Here is a 21,060-nt window from a genome sequence, read left to right as displayed (position 1 = left end):
ATTTCGCAATGTAAGCTAAGTTATGGGCTGTGGGCCATGAGACAGCAGTGATGGCCCTTTCTAAGCTGCCCAGAAATTTTAGATGGTGTTGACCAGTCATCTCATTGTCATCAATAAAACCTTTAATTGAAGCTAATGGGAAAAGAAATGTTGTTTCTGTTGGTTTGAAAAAGGGATGAATATATGTCTAGATGAAAAATGAATAGCGTTAGAGAAGTGAATTGTTGCCTTTCACTCAAGACTTCCTTCTCTCTCTCCTTATTTGCAGGCCTATAGACTAGAACCTTTAATTCTGAAGCACTATAGCAACATTTCTCCTGTCCAGATCCACTGGTATAACACCGCAAATCCTTTACCTTATGAGCACATGAAGCCAAGTTTCCTCAACCCGGCAAAAGAATCTACCTCAGTCTCTGACAGTGACTCTCCCACAACGTTACCTAGCCCAGCGACATCACCTGTCATGGCTCGGCGGCACTATGGAGAGTCCATAACCAATATAGGCAAAGCCAGTATAATGGGTAACTATTCCCGGACCCTTGAAAGCCTGTCTTACTGTGTGCAGATCATGCCTCCAAGGAATAAAACTCTCACAGCTGCGAAGTCCCCAGAGCGACCTTGCAGGGGGGCGCAGTCCTTTATTTTATTTATTTATTTATTATTTCAATTTATATACCGCCCTTAGCGAAATAGCTCTCAGGGCGGTGAACAAACAAAATAAAATACAATATATCATAATAAAAATACAAAACATATACAAACAAACAACGAAAAGCACAGCAAAAACAAAATAAATACTACAAAAATTAAAATACAGATTAAAAGATTAAAAAAGTTAAGAAGATTAAAATGCCTGGGAGCATAAAAAGGTTTTTACCTGGCGCCAGAAAGATAGAAGTGTAGGCGCCAGGCGTACCTCTTCGGGGAGGCTGTTCCACAACTCAGGGGCCACCACAGAAAAGGCCCTAGATCTAGTAACCACCCTCCGGGCTTCCCAATGAGCTGGTACCCGGAGGAGGGCCTTAGATTCTGAACGAAGTGAACGGGTAGGTTCATAGCGAGAGAGGCGTTCCACAAGGTATTGAGGTCCCACGCCGTGTAAGGCTTTATAGGTCAAAACCAGCACCTTGAATCTCACCCGGAAGCAAATAGGAAGCCAGTGCAGACGCTCCAGGACAGGTGTTATATGCGAAGACCGACTGGTCCTCGTCACTAATCTGGCAGCTGCGTTCTGCACCAGCTGAAGCTTCCGAACTGTCTTCAAGGGCAGCCCTACGTAGAGCGCATTACAGTAATCCAATCTTGAAGTTACCAGAGCGTGGACAACGGAGGCGAGGTCGTCCCTGTCCAGATAGGGGTGTAGTTGGGCTACCAGACGAAGATGGTAAAACGCATTCCGTGCCACCGAGGCCACTTGGGCCTCGAGAGACAAGGAAGAGTCGAGAAGAACCCCCAAACTATGTACCTGTTCTTTAATGACAGTTTGTTGTGTTTCTGTCCAACTCCTCCGAGAGGTGCTGGGTACTGTACATCGAGGTAGCTCATTTCTGTCTTAGCACCCAACAAGTTTGGTGGCTGGGCAGGGTGTTTTCTGAACCTGGCTTTTCCACATTCTAGCCCTAAATAAGGGCTTGGGAAGCTGCTGTGGTCCTCCAGGTGATGCTGGACTCCCATAAGCTTCAGCCAGCAGGCAAGAATAATGGCCAGCAGCATCTGGGGGCCCACTGATTTTTCCATCCCTGCCCTCAATGAAACCTTTTCAAGTTTGTAAAATAGGACTGGGAGGGAGAGTGTCACTTCTCATTGTTTATCTCAGGCCTTGTCCAATCAGTGTCTGGCTCTTCCACCCACAAGATTTCATGTAGTGCTCATGATTGCAATGCATGCACTAAATGGAGGGAAGCTGTCTTCCCAGTTGAAAGATACTGTAGGTTGAAAATGTGGTATTTCCACAGCAGAAGCCCTGTTCTGTGAAAAGAGTCTGGACCCCCTTCAACAAACAACCAGCGCCACCTCATTTGTTGTGTGTGGGTGGGGAGGGGGATGAATGGGAAGGGTTTAGTGTTGTTTACACAATGTGCAGCAACAACATGGGGTTTCCTGCAATGAGTACGCACGACAGCATGCCATAGCCACTCCCAGCTGTTTGCACGAGTGCACCTGTATGATTACACGTTTGTTACCTTCACAGTTTGCATTTTGATGGTGTTCACCTGAAGATCTCTTGAGTAAAGACCTTAGAATAGGGGTACCAGGTGTGTTTTCAAGACTGGCATCTTGCCTGGTACTCTTGTCCACAAGGTGGCAGCAGAGTCAGAAGAAAATGCCAACATGACCATTTTTAAATAAGGAATGGCTGACTTCAGACTTCAAAACAAGGTTTTGCTGTCAGTAATGCTCTTTGAATCAAGATGACAGTTGTCCAGGGCGCCCAGACCTCTGTGGGAGTGGTAAAAGTACTAGGGTGGGGATGGGAAGTAGAAGCATTCACACAGCTGCTGGATTTATTAGTGGGAGCAAGGAAATGCAGAGCATCATGAAAGGTCACTGACCAGTTGTTCTAGTTACCAGCTACAGATGTGGGGAAGATGTGGCTTCTGTTTTTGGAAGCAGCTGTGTGTTTACCATAGCCGTGTCATTTGTCCCCGAGTGCTGTTTGATTGCAGAGTTGCAACCCCCATTGTGTTGTGCTCATCACAGGAGCTGCCAGCATTGGGAAAGGCCTCGGAGGGATTCTCTTCTCCAGATTTGGACGGTCCAATGCTGCCACCTCGCCGGCACTCGAGTCAGGAAAAGAAGGGACAGAAGTCGAGGAGAAGAAGCCAACCCTGAGTCAGGCATCCATCGGGACTCAGACATTTCCACATAGCAGCTCCGGCTTCCTAGACCCGACATGTGAGCAAAAGCAGCTCAGTTGGTCTCTAGAAATCCATTTGGCCAGCCTTGGCTTCCCCTTTCTCTAGAGGAGGGAAACATTTCCCTCTAAAGTGGAGGCACTTGTAGTATACACTGGCAACAAATGGTCTGTGTGTGCATGTATAACACTTTTGAAGACAGTGTATTCCAAGGGTGGGGAACCATTTGGGCTCTGGGGGCCAGATCTTTATTGCTCCCAGGCCCAGGGATTGTCTCGTTCACCTGCTAAAGTCCCTTGAGTGGGGTTCCCAAGCACCCAACAGCCAGCTGACTGGCAGGCACTAGGGAGCTGCAGCAGGCGGGGCATTCCCAGCCCTCGGTGTGGGGCTTTGGGAAGAGCTGAGCGTGGGGCTGGCAAAGCACTGCCCATCTGCTGAGGGGGGGGCAGGGGGAAGAAGTCTGCATTTTGCAGGCGTTGGTTGCACAAGGGAGTTTCTTTTGAACACCCAATGCCTGCAAAGTGCACCTGGAGTGAACTGCGGCCTTCACAGGCATAGCCGAGAGATGCCTAATCTGGTGGTTCTCCTGCCTGTCTCTCTTCTCAGGACAAAGGGAATAAGCTGGGTTTTGGCAGCTATGTAGCATCCTTTTGAGGCCTGTAAGGGAGTTGGGGGGCAGTACTTCAGGGTCCCGGCATTATCACCACAGCCTGTCTTTGACACCTGATTTGAACTAATTGGAGGGGAGCTGTGCCTTTCAAAACTATGCTGAGGAGTTTGAGGGTCAGGAAAGTGTTTCTACCTTTCAAAAACCCACATTTCCTACTAAGAGATCATAGAATAGAGAGTTGGAAGGGGCCCTGCTCAATGCAGAAATCCAAATTAAAGCATACGTGACAGGTGGCTGTCCAGCTGTCCCTTGAAGGCCTCCAGGGTTGGAGAGCCCACCACCTCCCTAGGTCGTACTGCTCTAACAGTTAGGAAATTTTTCCTGACGTTCAGCCAAAATCTGGCTTCCAGTAACTTGAGCCCATTATTCCCTGTCCTGCACTCTGGGATGATCAATAAGAGATCCTGGCTGTCCTCTGTGTGGCAACTTTTCAAGTACCTGAAAAGTGCTATCCTATCTCCCCTCAATTTTCTCTTCTCGAAACCAAACATGCCCAGTTCTTTCAGACTCTCCTCATAGGGCTTTGTTTCCAGTCCCCTGATCATCCTCGTTGCCCTCCTCTGAACCTGTTCCAGTTTGTCTGCCTCCTTCTTAAAGTACGACGTCCAGAATTGGACCCAGGATGAGGCCTAATCAGTGCCAAATAGGCGTCCATAAGATGGAGGACAAATCTTGTCAGGCTTTTATGTTGTTTTACTCAGCCATAGTTTTTGTTCTTTGAGAATCTGGCGCCAGCATCCAAGCCCCTATAAACACCTTCTTTTATCTCGATTACTGATTTTTCCCCTTTCTCTGAATACGTATCTCCTGAAGGATGTCACTGTTTCCACAGAAAAGGGCAAATTTGAAATGTGTATACCAGCAGCACTTCCTGGCCAGTTCCATCACCACTGCGTGTTTGTCCCGAGTCATTCCCTGCTTTACTCCTTGTAGGATCCCATCCAGCAGGCAGTTCCATTTCTCATCCTAACAGTGCAACTGTGCGAGCCCCCCCACCCCCCGAGATCCATATCAAATCAGCAGCTGCAGGAGATGAAGGGAGCAGCTTAGTAAGCTGCTGTCACCACCCTCCCCCAAAAAAACCCACAAATTAAATGGCCAGAGAATGCAAAAGGCAGGGAAGGCTGTGGGTTTGCCGTTGGGAATGCTCTGTTAGGGGAATAATTCTTGTGGGTTTTTTGTTCTTTTTTCCTTCCTAGTGGAGCTGGAGCACAGGATCGATTTTGAGCTCCGGGAAGGCCTGGTGGAGAGCAGGTACTGGTCTGCCGTCACGTCACACACAGCTTACTGGTCGTCCATGGACATTGCTCTCTTTCTCCTCACCTTCATGTACAAGCAGGACCAAGAGGAGGAGGTGGAAGAGGATGGCCTCAAGCCACACTTAGAATCCGTTTGATTTTAGCTGGGGGAGGGGAAGGGGGGGGAAGAGAGATGAAACTTGACAAATGGCACGAAACAGTCTTAAGTGCAGCATCTGTTTAAATGCGTGCCTGGGTTTCTTCCTTCCCAGGCTGTTTGTCCTTCAAGGCACGTTTCCAGTTCTGTGCTCGTTGAGGCTTTCCCAAAAGGCAAGCTCTCATTTCCCACTTACAGCCAGCAGTGGCTGTGTCAGCATCCGTGCTAGGGTGACCATCTCCCCAGGTTAACACAACTGCTGTTTTAGCAGAGTTGGGGTTTTTTTTAAAAAAAATCCGAAGATGACTGCTAAAATGGAATTCATCTTCATTTAAGAAAAATGCCTGCCAGCGTAAAACAGCCATGTTCTGCTTCCTTTGTATTGGTAAACAAGAAGCAAGTGGGTATCACTGTTCTAACCTGAAGTCTGTTGCTCCTGGTTCCACGGAAATTCCTTTGAAGCAGCAGACACAAAGAAGGGAGTGTGCTAACACAACTCGTCCAGAAACTAAACCTGGTGCACACGCATGAGGCTAATACTTTGAAATACTGTAATTATAATTTATTTTACGTCTGACTAACCATTTTGTTTTATTCCAGTGGTTTTTTGTTTGTTTTTGTTTAGGGATGGACATAATTTAAAGAACCACTTTTGTTTTCTACAGTGTTAATACTTATTCCTCAGATAACATATCTTTGTACTACTCAAAAGGAGCTATAGACACTGTGGCACACTTTTCAGTATTTTTTCATTAAAATAAACCTTTGTGGATCACACAAACACCACTTGTTAAACAGTTCATCTCTGAGGGTAAGGAAAGTCTCCTGTTGATCAGCCTGTTCCTTTGGGTGTTGCATAACATTCACTTGGAGCACAAGCACTTAGTTTTCTTCTCCATTTGTAAAATATTTGCACTGAAATTCCTCGAGAACAAGTGGTAGACACTGAGTGTTGAACTTGGGGTTCCTCAGTATGAGTATGTGACACTGGACATTTAGACCAGCCTTCCCCAACTAGGTGTCATGGAGATGTTTTGGACTGCAGCTCCCATTAGCCCTAGCTAGAACAACTAGAAGACACCAGGTTTGGAGAAGGGTAAATTAAACCATTTTTAAGATACTTTGATAAAGAGGTGCCCAGGATCCAAAAAAGAGGCACCCATAATTTTGCCAGCTGCTTTTCTTACAGCTGTTTTCAATACCAGTGAGACTGTTTGCTTTTCAAAGTAGGCAGCAGATTGTTCCTTCACAGGGGCCAATCCTGCAGCAAAAGAATAGCAAAAGTAAATCTCCAGCTAGGCTTGCCATTCACTCTGATAACATGCACATGCTCTTCTCAGTTTCCTGTGCACCCTCATCCCTAAATCTATAAAGGCAGCTCCTTATTTACTTTATCTGTGAATCCTGAGTCGTCTTCCTAGTATGTGTTCAACACAATTGACATCAATAAAGCCCAGCAGTAAAACAGTTTTAAACTCCAAAATCCACAACAACACATACATGTTAAAAACAGGGTTCCAAGGATCACGTGAAAAAGTGATGTGAACTGGCAGTTTATGGGTTACGTTGCAAATTTTGGAATATGGCAGCATGCTTGATTTTTTTTTTCAGATAGGGAATCTTCAAGAGTTAATTCTTGTGCGCTGGAATGTCAAACATTGCTTCATCTTCTGTCACTTTGGAATGCAGGCGAGCATCTAACTTGCTATCTAGCTGTCATGGAACAGGCTTAGAAAACAGACTCCACTGAAATCCTTTCAAGATCTGTGTTTATCTCAAATTCACGAAGGCAAAGCCTTATGTCAGAAAGTGTTTTGGAACTGATTTCTGTGGAGGAACAGAGCAAAAACATTGCACAGGAACAAAAAACCCACATGACTTGATCCTGTTAAAGTCCCTGTGATCAAGTCTTCAGCCCTGGCTCCATTGGTTGGGATGAAGGGAAATGCTTCAGAATAGGAGCTCCTTGCCAGGCGTTGCCCTTGCCAATATATAAAGTGGCATTAAAGTGCCCCTGGGCAGCTACAGAATGTGTGTCACTCTCCATTGGTTAAGGAATGTTCCTGGACAGAGGGAAGGGATTCCAGCTTCCCAAAGGGAGTAATCCCTGGCAGGCTTCAGCATCTTTTGTGGAAATTAAACCGTGCAATCCAGACGTGACAGTCCATTGTGACATGTAACAAAGATGGCACTCTCCTCCAGTAACATCACTCCAGTCTTGAGAATGAGAATGCAAAGTATATAAAGCTTACCCAGGCTGTTTTTAAGAACATGGTACCGTTATCTTGGTGTGGTGTCTGGACCGTGTGATTGTTGAGCAGAACCAAGAAATGTCAAGGAAAACCAACTGCTTGGCCTCAGTGAAAGAATGAAGAGAGGAGTGCAGGTTGGGCAAGACTAGGTATTGAATCTGTTAACATTGCAAGATTAGGTATACCAGATCTGTCCAGAACTGGGTCCATCCCTAAGCAGCAGCTTTGGCTATCCTTTTGCTGCTGTTTCTGCATAATTGAGGAAGGATTTGCATGTGCAACGTTAGACATTTGGCATGGTATTTCCCTTAAAGATTGGGCCTGTACAACTTGTGGCACTCCAAGTTGTCTACTATTTTTAATACATACTGTGGCTCCTCTACCACTACTACTCTGTTTGCAGTTCCAAGCAGGCAGAGACATCACCAACTTTACGCCCACGGGCCAGTCCTACACAGAGGACAATGAGGAAGTGGGGAGAGGTGCTATTGCACTTGGGTCCTGCTGTTGGGCTTCCTAGTGGGGCATTTGATTGGCTGCTCAGAGCAGCGTGCTGGACAGGATGGGCCTTTGGTCTGATCCACCTTTAGAGCTCTTAAGTTCTTTATAACTATTCAGTTTGCCAAGATAGCTGCACTCCCAATGATCTTTAAATATACCAATAATTTATGATGGCCTGCTCAAAGTTACCATGCCAACGAAGGTCACTGCGTGGTTCTCTGCGCCAGCCTTCCCCAACCGGGTGCCTCCCAGATCAGAGCTTGGAAAAGTTGCTTTTTTTTTTTAAGTACAACTCCCACCAGCCCCAGCCAGCATGGCCACTGGATTGGGCTGATGGGAATTGTAGTTCAAAAAAGTAACTTCCAAGCTCTGATCCAGATGTATTGAACTACTGCTCCCAGATGGCTGCTTGGGGCTGATGGGAACTCTACTCCAAAACAATCAGACAGCACCAGTTTGGGAAAGGACTGTTCTAGGTTGAAGGGGGGAGTGTGTTACAGGAAATAAGACATATTTAACCTTTTCTGTATTTGGACCTGTTTGAATGTTTATTTTATATGATTATATACTACTTAAAACTAAAAGTCTCTTAAGCAGCAGGCAAAAGTAGCATATATATGAAAAGTGGGTGGGGAGTACCAACATAAATTTTCTATACAGGAATGCAGCTCAAAAGGTCTGGGTGTATTTTAACAAGTCTCCCAATCCTCTCTGCTAAGCAGAGCGTCATCCTCTGCTAGATAACTGGGCCTGGTCAGTTCCTTTTCTCTGATCCACTTTTGTATTTATATGGCCAGGGAAGCTGCCTGTCTTATCTCTGGCCTTTCCTAGACGTGGGGGTGTGAGTCACGATGAGTCCTTGCTGCAGCACTGGCTTTGGCTAGAGGAACATTCAGTGCATTGTCCACTCACTGCTGGTTTCTTCATTAACCCAAAGGGTGCAACTGTCTCTTCCTTCCCCCCCCCACCTTTTCTTGCTGATTCATCCTCAAAATATGTTTTCTCCAGAATATCTGTCTGAATGGTTTTTCCTTGTCCATAGTTCTTTCATTTAACAACGAACTTCCCCCTGCAAATCATTAGCCTTTCAAAACCTTGCATCTTCTGTAAATCATTTGCCTGGGTAGCCACTGGTCTACATCCTTTATCTCTTGTTCTGTTGCGGTCTGTGGGTCATGTCTGCCTAGGTGAGAGATTCTGAGGGGCCCCATAACCTCTCTTATCAGGTGACCCAGTCCCAGGACCCATGCAAAAGGTACTGCAAAATCCTGTGCACATTCTGTCAAAAAGTGAGACATGTCAAGTTAAATGGCACATGCTTATAAAAAATGCCAGGGTTGCATTGTCTTAACTCTTCCTGCTGGTGAGTTGCAGCCAGGTCAAGATAGCTTGGATTAGGGGAGAGAGGAGTTCCAGGCACCCTTGAGTCCTGGAACCTGAGCTTCCCTCATCTCCCAGACCAGCTGTGCCCTCCAGATGTTACGGGCTACAACTCCTATTGTGTTGTCTGCTCTTCAAAAGCTCTTGCTTGTACCTCTGCATCCAGATTTTGCAGGCTAATGGTAGGGCTGTTCCTTTCATGCCCAGCTTGCTTTGAGGACTTCCTGGTAGAATCTGGCTGGCTAGTGTTGGGAATGGAGTTATGGCCTAGTTGTGATGATCGGCAAGGGCTCTTCCGGAAGCAGAGTATTCTTATGGCTAGAGCCTGATTAGGGCAAGGCAACAGTGTTCGGTTTGTGGGGAACAAGTTCAAGTTCCTGCCCAACTGCTCATGTTTGGTAGGGAGAATAAAACACAACATCCCAGAGCCTTTTCTGGGTGTGGGAGGATTAGCGAAGGGCTACAGCTCAGTGGTCGAGCATCTGCTTTGCATACCGAAGGTCCCCGGCTCAGTTCCCAACGACTCCAAGTAGGGCTGGGAATTGTCCCTTGCCTGAAGTCATGGAAACCTGCTGCTGGTTAGTGTTGACAATGCTGAGCTAGCTGGACCAGCGGCTTTGCTCAGCTTAAGGCAACTTCCTTGGTTAGCAATGTCACTCCTCACCTGCTAACAGCTGCGGTCAGTTCAAGGTGCTGGTTTTGACCTATAAAAAATGGCTGCTGTGCAATGCTCTCCCTCCAGTAGCAGGAGTGAGTGAGAGGGAGGCATATCAGCTGCTTCTTGCATGTAAGGTTTCCTAACTGCTGAAGAGTTCTTGTATTTGAAACACATGGCAGTTCCTTGTGGACAACTCAAATCAACATTTGGTGCACCTTGAATCTGAGGAGGGAAGCCCCAGGAGCAATGTTTCCTCTGCCCGCCCGCCCCAGTGAGCTTTGAGAACCGCTGTGATGGAAATGAAGGGCCAGAGTCTCCCTGTTCAAACAGACGACACATGAAATGTTTTGGAAGTGCTTGTCCGTTTCCATCCTGACTTTCTACTATTGAAGGCCAACAAGCATGAGCTTCCCAAGGTCCCATGAAGCGTATCAGCTACTCCCTTAAGATTCGCTTTCTTAAAACTTGACACAAACTGTAGGATACAAGTACAATACAGATGATGATGATGATGTGAATTTATATCTTGCTGTCCCTCCTGAAGGAGCCCAGGGTGGCAATGTAAAAAAATCAAACAATGAAACGAAAAGCATTCTAAAAACATTCCAAAAACACAATTACCATTAAAAACATTCTAAAATACAGTTAAAAACTTTTTTTCATTGGTGATCAGGTTGCTGGCCAAAGTAGGGACTCTATGGCCAGCCTAGGGCTGAGGAACTCTTCTCTCCCGCCCCCCTCCATTGACTCTTACTTTCCAAGAGCCCCAGCCAACCTTGCTGATGGGTCGGGAGGATGGGGGCTGGAACTCGAGGGCACCAGGTTGGACAATGCTGCTCTAACGGGCCAAAATATAACTTCTTACATATCTGTGAAGGGCTTATCTTTTCCAGGTTTGCCCCTTCCTGAAATAAATTCTAATAAAATGTTGTGCTGAAGGCCCTGCATTGACTGCTGCTTAGCTCCTGGGCTACGTTCAAGGTCTTCTCACTAACATATAAAGCCTTTCACAACTTTGGACCATGTTACCTGAAGAGCAGCTGCCCCTTTGTATACATACCTCCATGATGACAGGTGTTGGACTACGGCCTGGGAGAGCCGGGTTCGAATCCCCACATAGCCATGAAGCACACTGGGTGACCTTGGGCCAGTCGCTGCCTCTCAGCCTCATGAAAACCCAATTCATAGGGTCGCCATAAGTCAGAATCGACTTGAAGGCAGTGCATTTACATTTTACTGAATATTACATTTTACATGATACTGCAGGGCAGTGACCCAGAAACTGGCATTTTGATAATATTTATTTATTAAATTCATATCCCAGCAGGAGCCCAGGGCGGCAAACAAAAATACTTTAAAACATCTTAAAAGACTAAAACATTAAAAAGAAACAGCTTATAAAACCTGCTTCAACTTAAAAAGCAATTCCAGCCCAGGCACAGACCTGCACTGTGTAGCAAAGCATTGAGCCTGTTCCCCTTCCACCTCACCAATACATCCTTCATGGTACGTGGAAGGTAAGTAGGTATGGATTAATGCCAGTTGCAAAGGAAGCTTGCAGCTGCCTTCAGGAGTACTTTGGGCTGGTCTGATGCCAATTGCCACCAATGAATTTCAAGGTGTGGATAGCGCATGTCCCCTGTTCCTTGATATTAGAAAACTGGGTGGGAGTCCAAATGCTCCAGAGAGAATTCTGTGAACAGCCTTCCCCCAACATGGTGTCCTTCAGATGTTTCGGAGCCAGAGTCCCATCAGCCGACCTAACTCCCATGACCATGCTGGAACTGATGGGAGTTTTCGTCCCAAAAGTCTGGAGGGCAACAAGTAATAAAATGAAATTTAACAAGCACAGACAAAAAAACGTGTTACATGTACAAAAGAAGGGAGAGTTCAAAGGTGGACAGAAAACATTTTTTCTGCCCGGCATGTTTGGAGTATTATTGCTCCTCTTTAGGGGCGACTTTGATTCCATTCTTTCTCTGGGGTTACAGACGAGGATCTCCCCCAGCAGTTCCTGAAGGTGATCCTGGAACCTTCTGTGCTACTGTTATTTATTATTACTATTTATTAATTTTTTTATTCCACCCTTCCTCCCAAAGGACCCCAGGGTGGCAAACAGCAAAACAGTACACTTTTTAAAAGATTAGCAAAACATCTGAAAACATTTTAAGTCACGCATCTTCACAGCTAAAATTTCTAAGGGTGCAAGGAACAGCATCTTTCAGCCATCAGATGCCTGAATGCATGTGCTGTACCAAAGAGTCAGAGCCCTTCCCCGAAATAATTTGCTTTTTCTACTGAAGGAAAACACTGTATGTGGTGCCGGCGGCAGGGTTTTTTTTAGGGGGGCTTACTTGTTCCCCTCCCTGAGGCCCCCTCCTCATCCTCTCCCCAGTGCCACTGCCCACTCACGCCTTCTGCCCAGCCACCCATAGGGAAAGAATAATGCAAGTGGAGGATCCTGCTCCATCACCACACTGTTGCCATCAGCAGCAGGGAGGATGAGGAGGACCAAGAGACTCCAACAAAGAAACAGGCAGTGAACCCCCTGCGGGTGCCTGGGCCTCTGCAGCTGCCTGGTGATTCTGACCCCAGACCTTTAGGAGAAAGTAACTACTGTATGCAATCAAAAGTATTAGCTGCAGTAATCCTAATGCTACTGCTATCTTCAGTTTTTCCCCCAATCCAAGAGTTGGCAGAAAACATTGTTTTTCTCTTCCAGAAAGGTATCTTACTGTCAAACCATTTCTGATGAGTTAGTTGCGTGAAGATTCCTTCCTCTTCCAATTTTTTTATGCTGGGTTTGTTTTTTTTGTTGACCCCTCCCCACATCCCTTCTGCCTTGTTGCCCCACAAATTGCAGACGGGGCCTGTGATTGTTGTTGTTATGTGCCTTCAAGTGGATTACGACTTATGGCGACCCTGTGAATCAGTGACCTCCAAGAGCATCTGTCGTGAACCACCCTGTTCAGATCTAGGGGAGCATGACGGCCTTGCCCGACTTTTGTGGCTCTCTCAGGAGTGGAGTTTCCACTTCAGTGCTGAGCTGTCAAGGAGCGGCTGTGTTGTCGGCAATGGGGGATCCATTCTTGCCTTGGGCAGAGCTGGGAAGCCCAGCCTAAACCAAAATAATGCACAGGGCCTGGAATGCTGGGGTGAAAGAGGGTGTGAGCAGCTGCGGAGAGAAAAGGAACATTCATCGAAAAGCAATCAAATGAGCAGCAGCTGCTTGGAAGGGAAAGTTAGAGAAAGCTGCAAAAAGGAAAATTTATTTATTAGATTTCTATCCCATCCTTCCTCCGAGTAGGAGCCCAGGACAGCAAACAAAAACACTAAAAAACACTCCAAAACACCTTAAAAACAGACTTTGAAATATATTAAAACAAAACATCTTTAAAAACATCATTTGGTGTGTTTTTTAAAGAGCTTTAAAAACATCTTAAAAAGCAACTCCAACATAGATGCAGACTGTTATAAGGTCTCTCCTTAAAAGGCTTGTTGAAAGAGGAAGGTCTTCAGCAGGCACCAAAAAGATATCACAGATGGCGCCTGAATTTCCACAGGGTAGGTGCCACGACACTAAAGGTCCGCTTCCTATGTTGTGCGGAACGGATTTCCTGATAAGACGGTATCTGCAGGAGGCCCTCACCTGCAAAACACAGTGATCGACTGGGTATATATATATGTATATAATTTATTTATTATTTTATTTATATCCCGCCCTTCCTCCCAGCAGGAGCCCAGAAATGCTAAGGGGTAAGACACTCTTTCGGGTATCCTGGTTTCAAGCTGTATAGGGTTTTGTACACCAAAACCAGAACACCCAGATGTATGGTGAAAAGCAGGGTCAGGTATGATGGGGAAGAGCTGTAGGTCAACTGTAGAGCTTCTGGTTTGCATGCAGAAGGTCCAGGGTTTAATCCCCAACATCTCCAGGTAAAGTTGGGAGAGACCCTTGTCTGAAACCCTGGAGAGCCATGGCCAGGCAGTGAAGACAACAGTGAGCCAGTTGAGCCAATACACCTATGTTCCTCCCCATGCTTTGCATGTAGGGTGGAGTATGCAGCTCCCAGAATTAGGGGCCCTGTCAGCCTCCAAAAACTATTTCAAGGCAGTATGCATGGGCTTTATTCCCCTGGAACCTCACAACTCCTTTGTAGAACAGCTGGCTGGGAGAGGGTGATTGACCCAAAGTCACCCAGTCACATCCTTCAACATTTTTTGAATTAAAATAGGGCTGGGCTTGTAATTCCCCTACCCTTTGTCATAAGAAGGACAAGTGTCCAAGTCCTCCACTCTGTCACATGTGATTGAAACCTCTCTTCCTGTGTTCATTTTCTCTGGGATCATGTTTCCTTTGCTGTTTTGATGAGGTCAGAAAGCGCCTGCTCTTAGGTTATGCTAAGAAGACTATCATTCTCCTACAGTCTTTGTTGAAAGACTGTAAAATTGAGCTTCACCAGAATGTGAAAATATTGATTGATTGCCGTTCCCAACCTTTGTTTTCCACGGACCACTTGAATGTCACTGAGGGTCTTGGAGGACCCATTCACGGTGTTCTTCTGCCTGTTGTAGCAATTGCAATGTGCTGTGCTAGATGGCGTATGATTTTTAATTGCATTTTTTACTGCTTTTATTTATTCTATACTGTATTTTATTTTATTCTATATTCCATAGAATTTCTAATGGCAAAACAATAAAATATAGTGTTTAAGAAACAAAAGCAGCAATTAAAACACAAATAAGATTAAATATGAATATTTAATGCAATGGACGTGACATCTCCCATCTCCAGCCATAGAACCACAGACATGCCACAGAACGCCTGCATGAAATGTGGACACTTCTTTTATTGCATTTGTTTGTCTCCAAGCAACTTAACAACAAAATAAAATACAAGTAGGTAAAAAAATGGAACAGCTACAGAAAACAATGACGTGCAAAAGCCAGTGCTAAAGAGCATCTTAATGCTCATATATGTTTACATGCATGTATGTTAAAGGTGAAAGGCGTCCACCAGTCTCATCACCGCGAACAGAATTAACTTGCAGAGAATCCTAGAGCGTGAAGACTCCAGCAATGTAGGCTGACACATTAACAAGGCCTTCAAAAGAGACGAAACGGGTGAAATCAGGACAATTATTTACTAAGACAGACTCCAGATTATACTGATTCCTTGGTAAACGGGCAGCTGCAGGACAGACTGGACTGATTGACAACATGTATATATGGCTTACTCAAACTAAAGGCCTCCAAGTGGTTTACAAGAGACAGCCTAAAACATTCATTAAAAATTCCCTTCACGAACCACACGGCCGGCCCTAACGTAAGGCAGAGTGAGGCAGCCACCTAACTGTGAATATTGTAAAAGGAGAAAAGGTTGTTAGTTCTGTAGTGCCTTATTATCTTAATTTTACTGCCAGGAAGGAGAGGAACTATTAGGATTTTCTGCCTCAGGTGCCCAAATCAGCTGGCTTGGCTTGGGTACTATGCACTGGAGAGGTGTGTGTGTTGCTGTTTGCTCTGCTTCAGGCAGCAGTGTCTTGTGCCGGCCCTGCAGTGATGTGAACCCAGAAGTCCTAAATCCAAAAGCACCACTCTGTCCACAACATGGATTGGCCATTTTCAATTAACAACCCTCTGGAGGCAGAATACAGCCATCATGGCTAGTAGCCACTGGCAGCCAGGGGTATAGTCATTCAGAAGCTCAGGGAGTCTTAGACCTCTTACTTTTTTGGGAGCGGGGTCCCAGCAGGGTCCCTGTGTTTTCAACATCGTATGAGCCAATCATCATGAAAGGGGGGAGTGTGTTAGCCTCTGAAAAGAGTTTTCTAAGATGCTTCATTGTCCTTTCCTACTGATTGGAGCCAATCAGAGTGAAAGGAGGTGAGTCAGCCACAGAGAAGACTCTTTTCAGTAGCTAACACTCGCCTTTCATGCTGATTGGCTCCTAGGGATGTCTGTTGTTGTGGAGAAGGCATTAACAAGGATCTCATTCTCAACCCAGCAGCAAAAAGGGTGAGGATGGGAAGGAAGGGGCATGGCTGAAACTACCATGAAGGGACCCTGCACTTCTGAATGTGCCACTGCACTACTGCTGACAGCTTTAACCTCCATGAATTTGTCTAATCTTTTAAAGCTGTCCAAGCTGGTGGCCTTAAATACTGCCTCTTGCGGGAGTAAATTCCGGAGTTCAACTCATGCGCTGCATGAAGAACTCCTTTCTTTTGTCTGTCCTGAATCTACCCACATTAAGCTTCACTGAACATCCACAAGTTCTAGACTTATGAGAAAGGAGTAAACTTTTCTCTGTCCACTTTCTCCATGCCATGCATAATTTTATGCATCTCTTATCGTGTCTCCTCTTACTCTCCTTTTCTCTAAACTAAAAAGCTGTATATGTTGTAACTTTTCCTCATAGGGTGGACCACTTTTGGTGTTTGCTCCTCCACCCAGCAATGGCTCTGGCCCCCACTTCATTTTTCCGGTGGGTCAACAGCCCTTCATTAAAAAAAAAAAAAGTTCCTCACCTCTAGGGATGGAAGAACCTGGCAGTTTTGGTTCTCTCCATTTCTCATTTTCCCAGTCTTAAATTCAGTTTCTCAGGTTTCTGCAGCAATTTGCAATTTTTGTGTAAAGCATTTTAGTGCTAATTTGTCATAATGCATTTTTGTATGTTATTTTCACTAACATATTCATTTTTATACAGCTGGTATTGCACAGTGGGGAGGAGAGCCTGGCTGGGAGTCCAGAGTCTGTGAGTTCAAATCCCCGCTCGTGTCTCCTGGGTGTCAAGGGCCAGCTAAAGATCACCCCACAGGGAGTGGCTCAGGGGTTACGTGCCCTGCCACCTGTGCAGCCGTGGGCAAACTGCAGAGTCCCAAGGAGCCCAGTTGCCCCCCAGCTGGCAGTTGCGGACAAGGAAGGGGCTGGCTTGTGCAGCTGTGGCAAGCTGAGCAGGCCCTAGCCAGCTGGGGAGGACTAGCCTCAGAGGGAGGCAATGGGAAACCCCCTCTGAATACCGCTGACCATAAATCCCTATTCATAGGGTCGCCATAAGTCAGGATCGACTTGAAGGCAGTGCACTTCCATTCATGGTTATACATATTTTCCCCAAATAGATGATTTTTTGGAAATATTGGTTGGTTGAAGAGCTGCATCACAAAATTCAGATAAGTGCAAATTTCAAAGGATGGCTGCATTTAGTTCTCATGTTATTTCAGAAAGTGCAAATTTCACACACTTTATTGCCTTTACATTTAATTGCCTTTGTTTCTTGGTCTCTCCCATACATCCAAGACCACCTGCTTGCCTTTCCTCCATTCAAGCACTGAGATCAATCAAGATCCCTTTTTTGAATGTTCCCGCCCACATACACCAAGAGATGAAGTCCCTCCCCCCTCAGTGCAACTTCCAGGTCCGGCGGGTCCACCAAAGCCTGAGGCTGAACATGCCCTGGAAGTGCTGTAAGACTTTCTTGTTTCAGCTGAGACGGCAGCTAAGGCCAAGTCTGAGAAGAACCATTTGAATGCCTTAATCACACAGAATCATTCAATACCAATGAAATTACTGAATTAATCACACAGTAAATAGATGTATTCCATTTATTGTTCCAAAGCCGGTTGTTCTGTTTTACACTGCTGGCCTTGTGCAGGACAGAAACAAAACAAAACAAAAATTTTGTTTTGAAACAAAATATTTCTGAGAAACGTGGCACCAGATACAGCAAGCGTGCCCCAAATTTGGATGGTGTTTGCTCACTTCCACCCCCCCTCACCACTACTCCTACTTTGGTATTTCATTTAATAACGGAAAATTATTAAACAACAGTTACTCCTCCTGGGTGGAGTTGCAAAAAGTCTTCCAGAGGCATGAGTCAGGGATCAAAACAATCTGAAAAAGGATGCAAAATGTTACATCTGTATATTAAGTCTGTATATTGACATACTGTTGCCCTCTGAGTTTTGAAAATCTTAGAAGACAAGGAATTCTGGCTTCAAGTTTTCTTGGGGGAGAATGAAATACGACGCCACATGTTTGAAACACCAACAACACCTGGAGATAATCCTCCTCTCCCGGTAATGTGGTGGAAATGGTTTTGGGAACAAATGATGGGACATCATCATGCATTCGTCTGTTTCCATCTTGTATTTTTGGTCGCCGCTGGAGAACACAGGCAATGCCGGGGGGGGCAGGTGAAGGTGGATTAGAGCTGACCAAAACACCTACTGCTGGACCCCTGAGCCACTTGTAGGGGCAGTTCAATGGTTCATCTTATGACAAAACTAGACATCTAGTATGCATTTCAAATGCTTTTTTTTTTTTTTAATGCAAATAGCAACAGGCGGGCTGAAAATAATCAGGTTCACAGAAGGTGTTTAACCTTTTCCCCCTTCCTGCACTAGAGCCTAACCCCCAGATGCAACAGGAAATTGTACTTTCCCTCCAGATGCAAACAGGGATGGATTTCATCGGGATTGCAGCAGGGGAGGAAAGGGTTAAATCTCCCCACCCGCTGCAATCACTACTAGAATAAGAATTAGAATTTATTACCCTTCCTTCACCCAAAGGTCCCAGGAAAGGTTACAACAGTTCTAAAAAACATAATTAAAAACAGTTAAAAGCAACCTATTATCCACACATGTTGTTGTTATGTGCCTTCAAGTCAATTACGACTTATGGCAACCAGGACCAGTTCCAAAGGGTGGCCAGGTGGGGCCCTGGGAAAGGGCCCCATGGCCCACAGGGTGTTATGGTGGGGGAGTAGCGCTCCCTTTCCACGGCAGCCTCCCTGCCGCAGATTGCAGGGAGGGCTCTGCCTGCCCACTCGCTCACTCACCCTTCCCCGTGCCTGCTTGCTCACTCACCCTCTCACCCCGCTCACTCGCCCTCTCACCCCACACACTCACCCTCCCCCCGCCCTCCTGCTTACTCACTCGCCCCACCTCCCCACCCACTCACTTGCCCGCCTGACGTCCCACTCCACTGCCCACCTGGTAGGTAGGTAGGTAGGTGGGGCGAGTGTGGGGGTGCCAGGGCCCAGGGCAGACTGGTGCCCAATGGCCCTGGCATGCCAGGGGCCAGCCCTGATTTGGTGACCCTATGAATCAGTGACCTCCAATAGCATCTGTTATAAACCACCCTGTTCAGATTGTGTAAGTTCAGGTCTGTGGCTTCCTTTATGGGATCAATCCATCTCTTGTTTGGCCTTCCTCATTTTCTACTCCCTTCTGTTTTTCCCAGCATTATGGTCTTTTCTAGGGAATCACGTCTTCTCACGATGTGTCCAAAGTACGATAACCTCAGTTTCATCATTTTAGTTTCTAGTGACAGTTCTGGTTTAATTTGTTCTAACACCCAATTATTTGTCTTTTTAGCGGTCCATGGTATGCACAAAGTTCTCCTCCAGCACCACATCTCATATCCTCCTTTTTCACTGACCAACTTTCACATCCATACATAGAGATCGGGAATACTATTGTCTCCATTTTGGTTAACGACTGTGCCAAAGTATTGATAATCCTTGACAAGTTCAATGTCCTCATTGTCAACTTTGAAGTTCCATAAATCTTCTGTTATAATTACTTTAGTCTTCTTGACGTTCAGCTGTAGTCCAGCTTTTGTGCTTTCCTCTTTAACTTTCATCAGCATTCGTTTCAAATCATTACTGGTTTCTGCTAAGAGTATGGTATCGTCTGCATATCTTAAATTATTGATATTTCTTCCTCCAGTTTTCACACCTCCTTCATCCTGGTCCAATCCCTCTTTCCGTATGATGAGTTCTGTATAGAGAGCTGCTATTTGAATGTTTTAAAGCATGCGTTTTAAATAAGCCTGCTTTCTAGAAGAGCTGATATAGTGCTATGGTTCAGTCAGGAGTGGGGAACATTTTCTGGCTGGTGGGCCAGATCCTTATCTCCCCACCCCTAGAGAGCCAAACTGGACAGGTGAGGGGGCCGCCCACTTACCCATCAACTGATGACATCATGATGTAAGGTGAAGCTGGTAAGGAGGTCCAGACTGTTGGAACTTCAAAGCGCAATGCAGGACTCCTTGAAAGTCTTTGCACAAACATCCACATGTTGCCCTTTGAACCTCTGAAAACCTCACACTGCGCTTTGGCTGCACGTGCCTGTTCCCAGCATGGGACACAGGCATGCAGAGCACGACTGAACTAGCTGATGCTCTCCCACCCATTAGAGGACGTCACCCAGATGTGTCAGCTGATGGGCCATCTTGGACCCCCTGGTGGGCCAACATTGGCCCACAGGCCAGAGGTTCCCCACCCCTGGCTGAGGAACTTGAGCTCTGAATGCCCTGCCCTACAACCTATTCTATTCTATTAAACGTTGAGTTTTTAAACTTTCCAGAGCTGATAGCAGAGCATAGCTGGACAGAGAGTATTACTGTTCATAACTGCAGTTGTGAAAGGGTCGCAGTTCTTATCTTGTACACATTTGTTGGCCTTTTCCCTGGAAATGTCATAGACCTCCTGTCTCTCTTTCATATCATGGATTTACTAGTTAGCATCCCCCCCCATCTGCCTGCCCTTCTGTCTAATCTAATGTCTGTCTAAGCTGCCAGCTGAGACAACATTTCATTTGTTGGACCAAGTGGCCTCAAGTCCACGAAAGCTCCTGCCACTATCGGTCTGTTCTCTTTAAGGTGTCCCAAGATCCAGAGCAGAGGGAGCCATTAATTCTTCCTTTAAGGGACAGAGCCACCAAATTGCTCTCTCGCATCCTATGGAAGTGTCTTAGGAAGCACACTGGGTCGCCTTGCAACCCATGCAATCAAGCAAAAGAGCAACTTCAATGGCTTGTCGGGGCCCAGCAAACAAGCAAACAAGGCAGTTCATGGGATGTGTTTGATCTGCAAACAGATCCAGCTGTTGGTGTCCAAGTCATTAAGGAGCCTGCTCTCATACGAAAGCCTTTCATACCCAAGGCCTCCTGTAAATGACTGCCAGACTCACAGAGGTTCACACACTATGGAAATAACCTTTGTGTTATAACCTCTTCATCTGGGGAGTCAAAGAGCCAGATGCAAAGCCCTGGAAAGGTTCTCCCTGGCAAGTGACACCATGGGAGATGGGTTTCTAGCTACCCCGCTCCCTTTGGAAGCTTTGGAGAGAAGCTGTTGCAGGAGAGAAAAAATACTAGATCTAACCATTCAAGGGCAGGATCCCCAGCTGGTGGAAGAGGTTCTTCATATAACCTGAAGGTGGGACCTCCCCCTCCCCGAGGGAACATTCCCTCCAGCTGCTAGGTAAAGCTACCCTTTTTGGTTTTTTTACCTAGCACACCACCTAAAATTAATCTCCACTTTTGTTAAGAAAAGACTGCTTAA

At 46.0% G+C, this 21,060-nt stretch overlaps 1 protein-coding gene across 3 annotated transcripts in view; it reads left to right on the top strand.

Annotated features, from left to right (window-relative positions):
- The window catches only part of DDHD1 (DDHD domain containing 1), a 43,727-nt gene extending 38,026 nt beyond the window's left edge, over positions 1-5,701 (top strand). For 2 of the 3 annotated variants that reach the window (XM_061612552.1, XM_061612553.1), the window contains 3 exons: positions 269-521; positions 2,701-2,895; positions 4,725-5,701. In XM_061612552.1, the coding sequence (XP_061468536.1) occupies positions 269-521; positions 2,701-2,895; positions 4,725-4,921 (645 nt within the window). In that variant the 3' untranslated portion in view covers positions 4,922-5,701. Of the gene's footprint in view, positions 1-268; positions 522-2,700; positions 2,896-4,724 lie in introns of those variants that run through there. The other variant, XM_061612554.1, reaches the window with a different exon arrangement.
- The last annotated feature ends 15,359 nt before the right edge of the window (positions 5,702-21,060 follow it).

Source organism: Rhineura floridana, chromosome 2, assembly GCF_030035675.1.
Source record: "Rhineura floridana isolate rRhiFlo1 chromosome 2, rRhiFlo1.hap2, whole genome shotgun sequence".
Lineage (NCBI taxonomy): Eukaryota > Metazoa > Chordata > Lepidosauria > Squamata > Rhineuridae > Rhineura > Rhineura floridana.
This window is presented reverse-complemented; position numbering and strand designations above follow the sequence as displayed.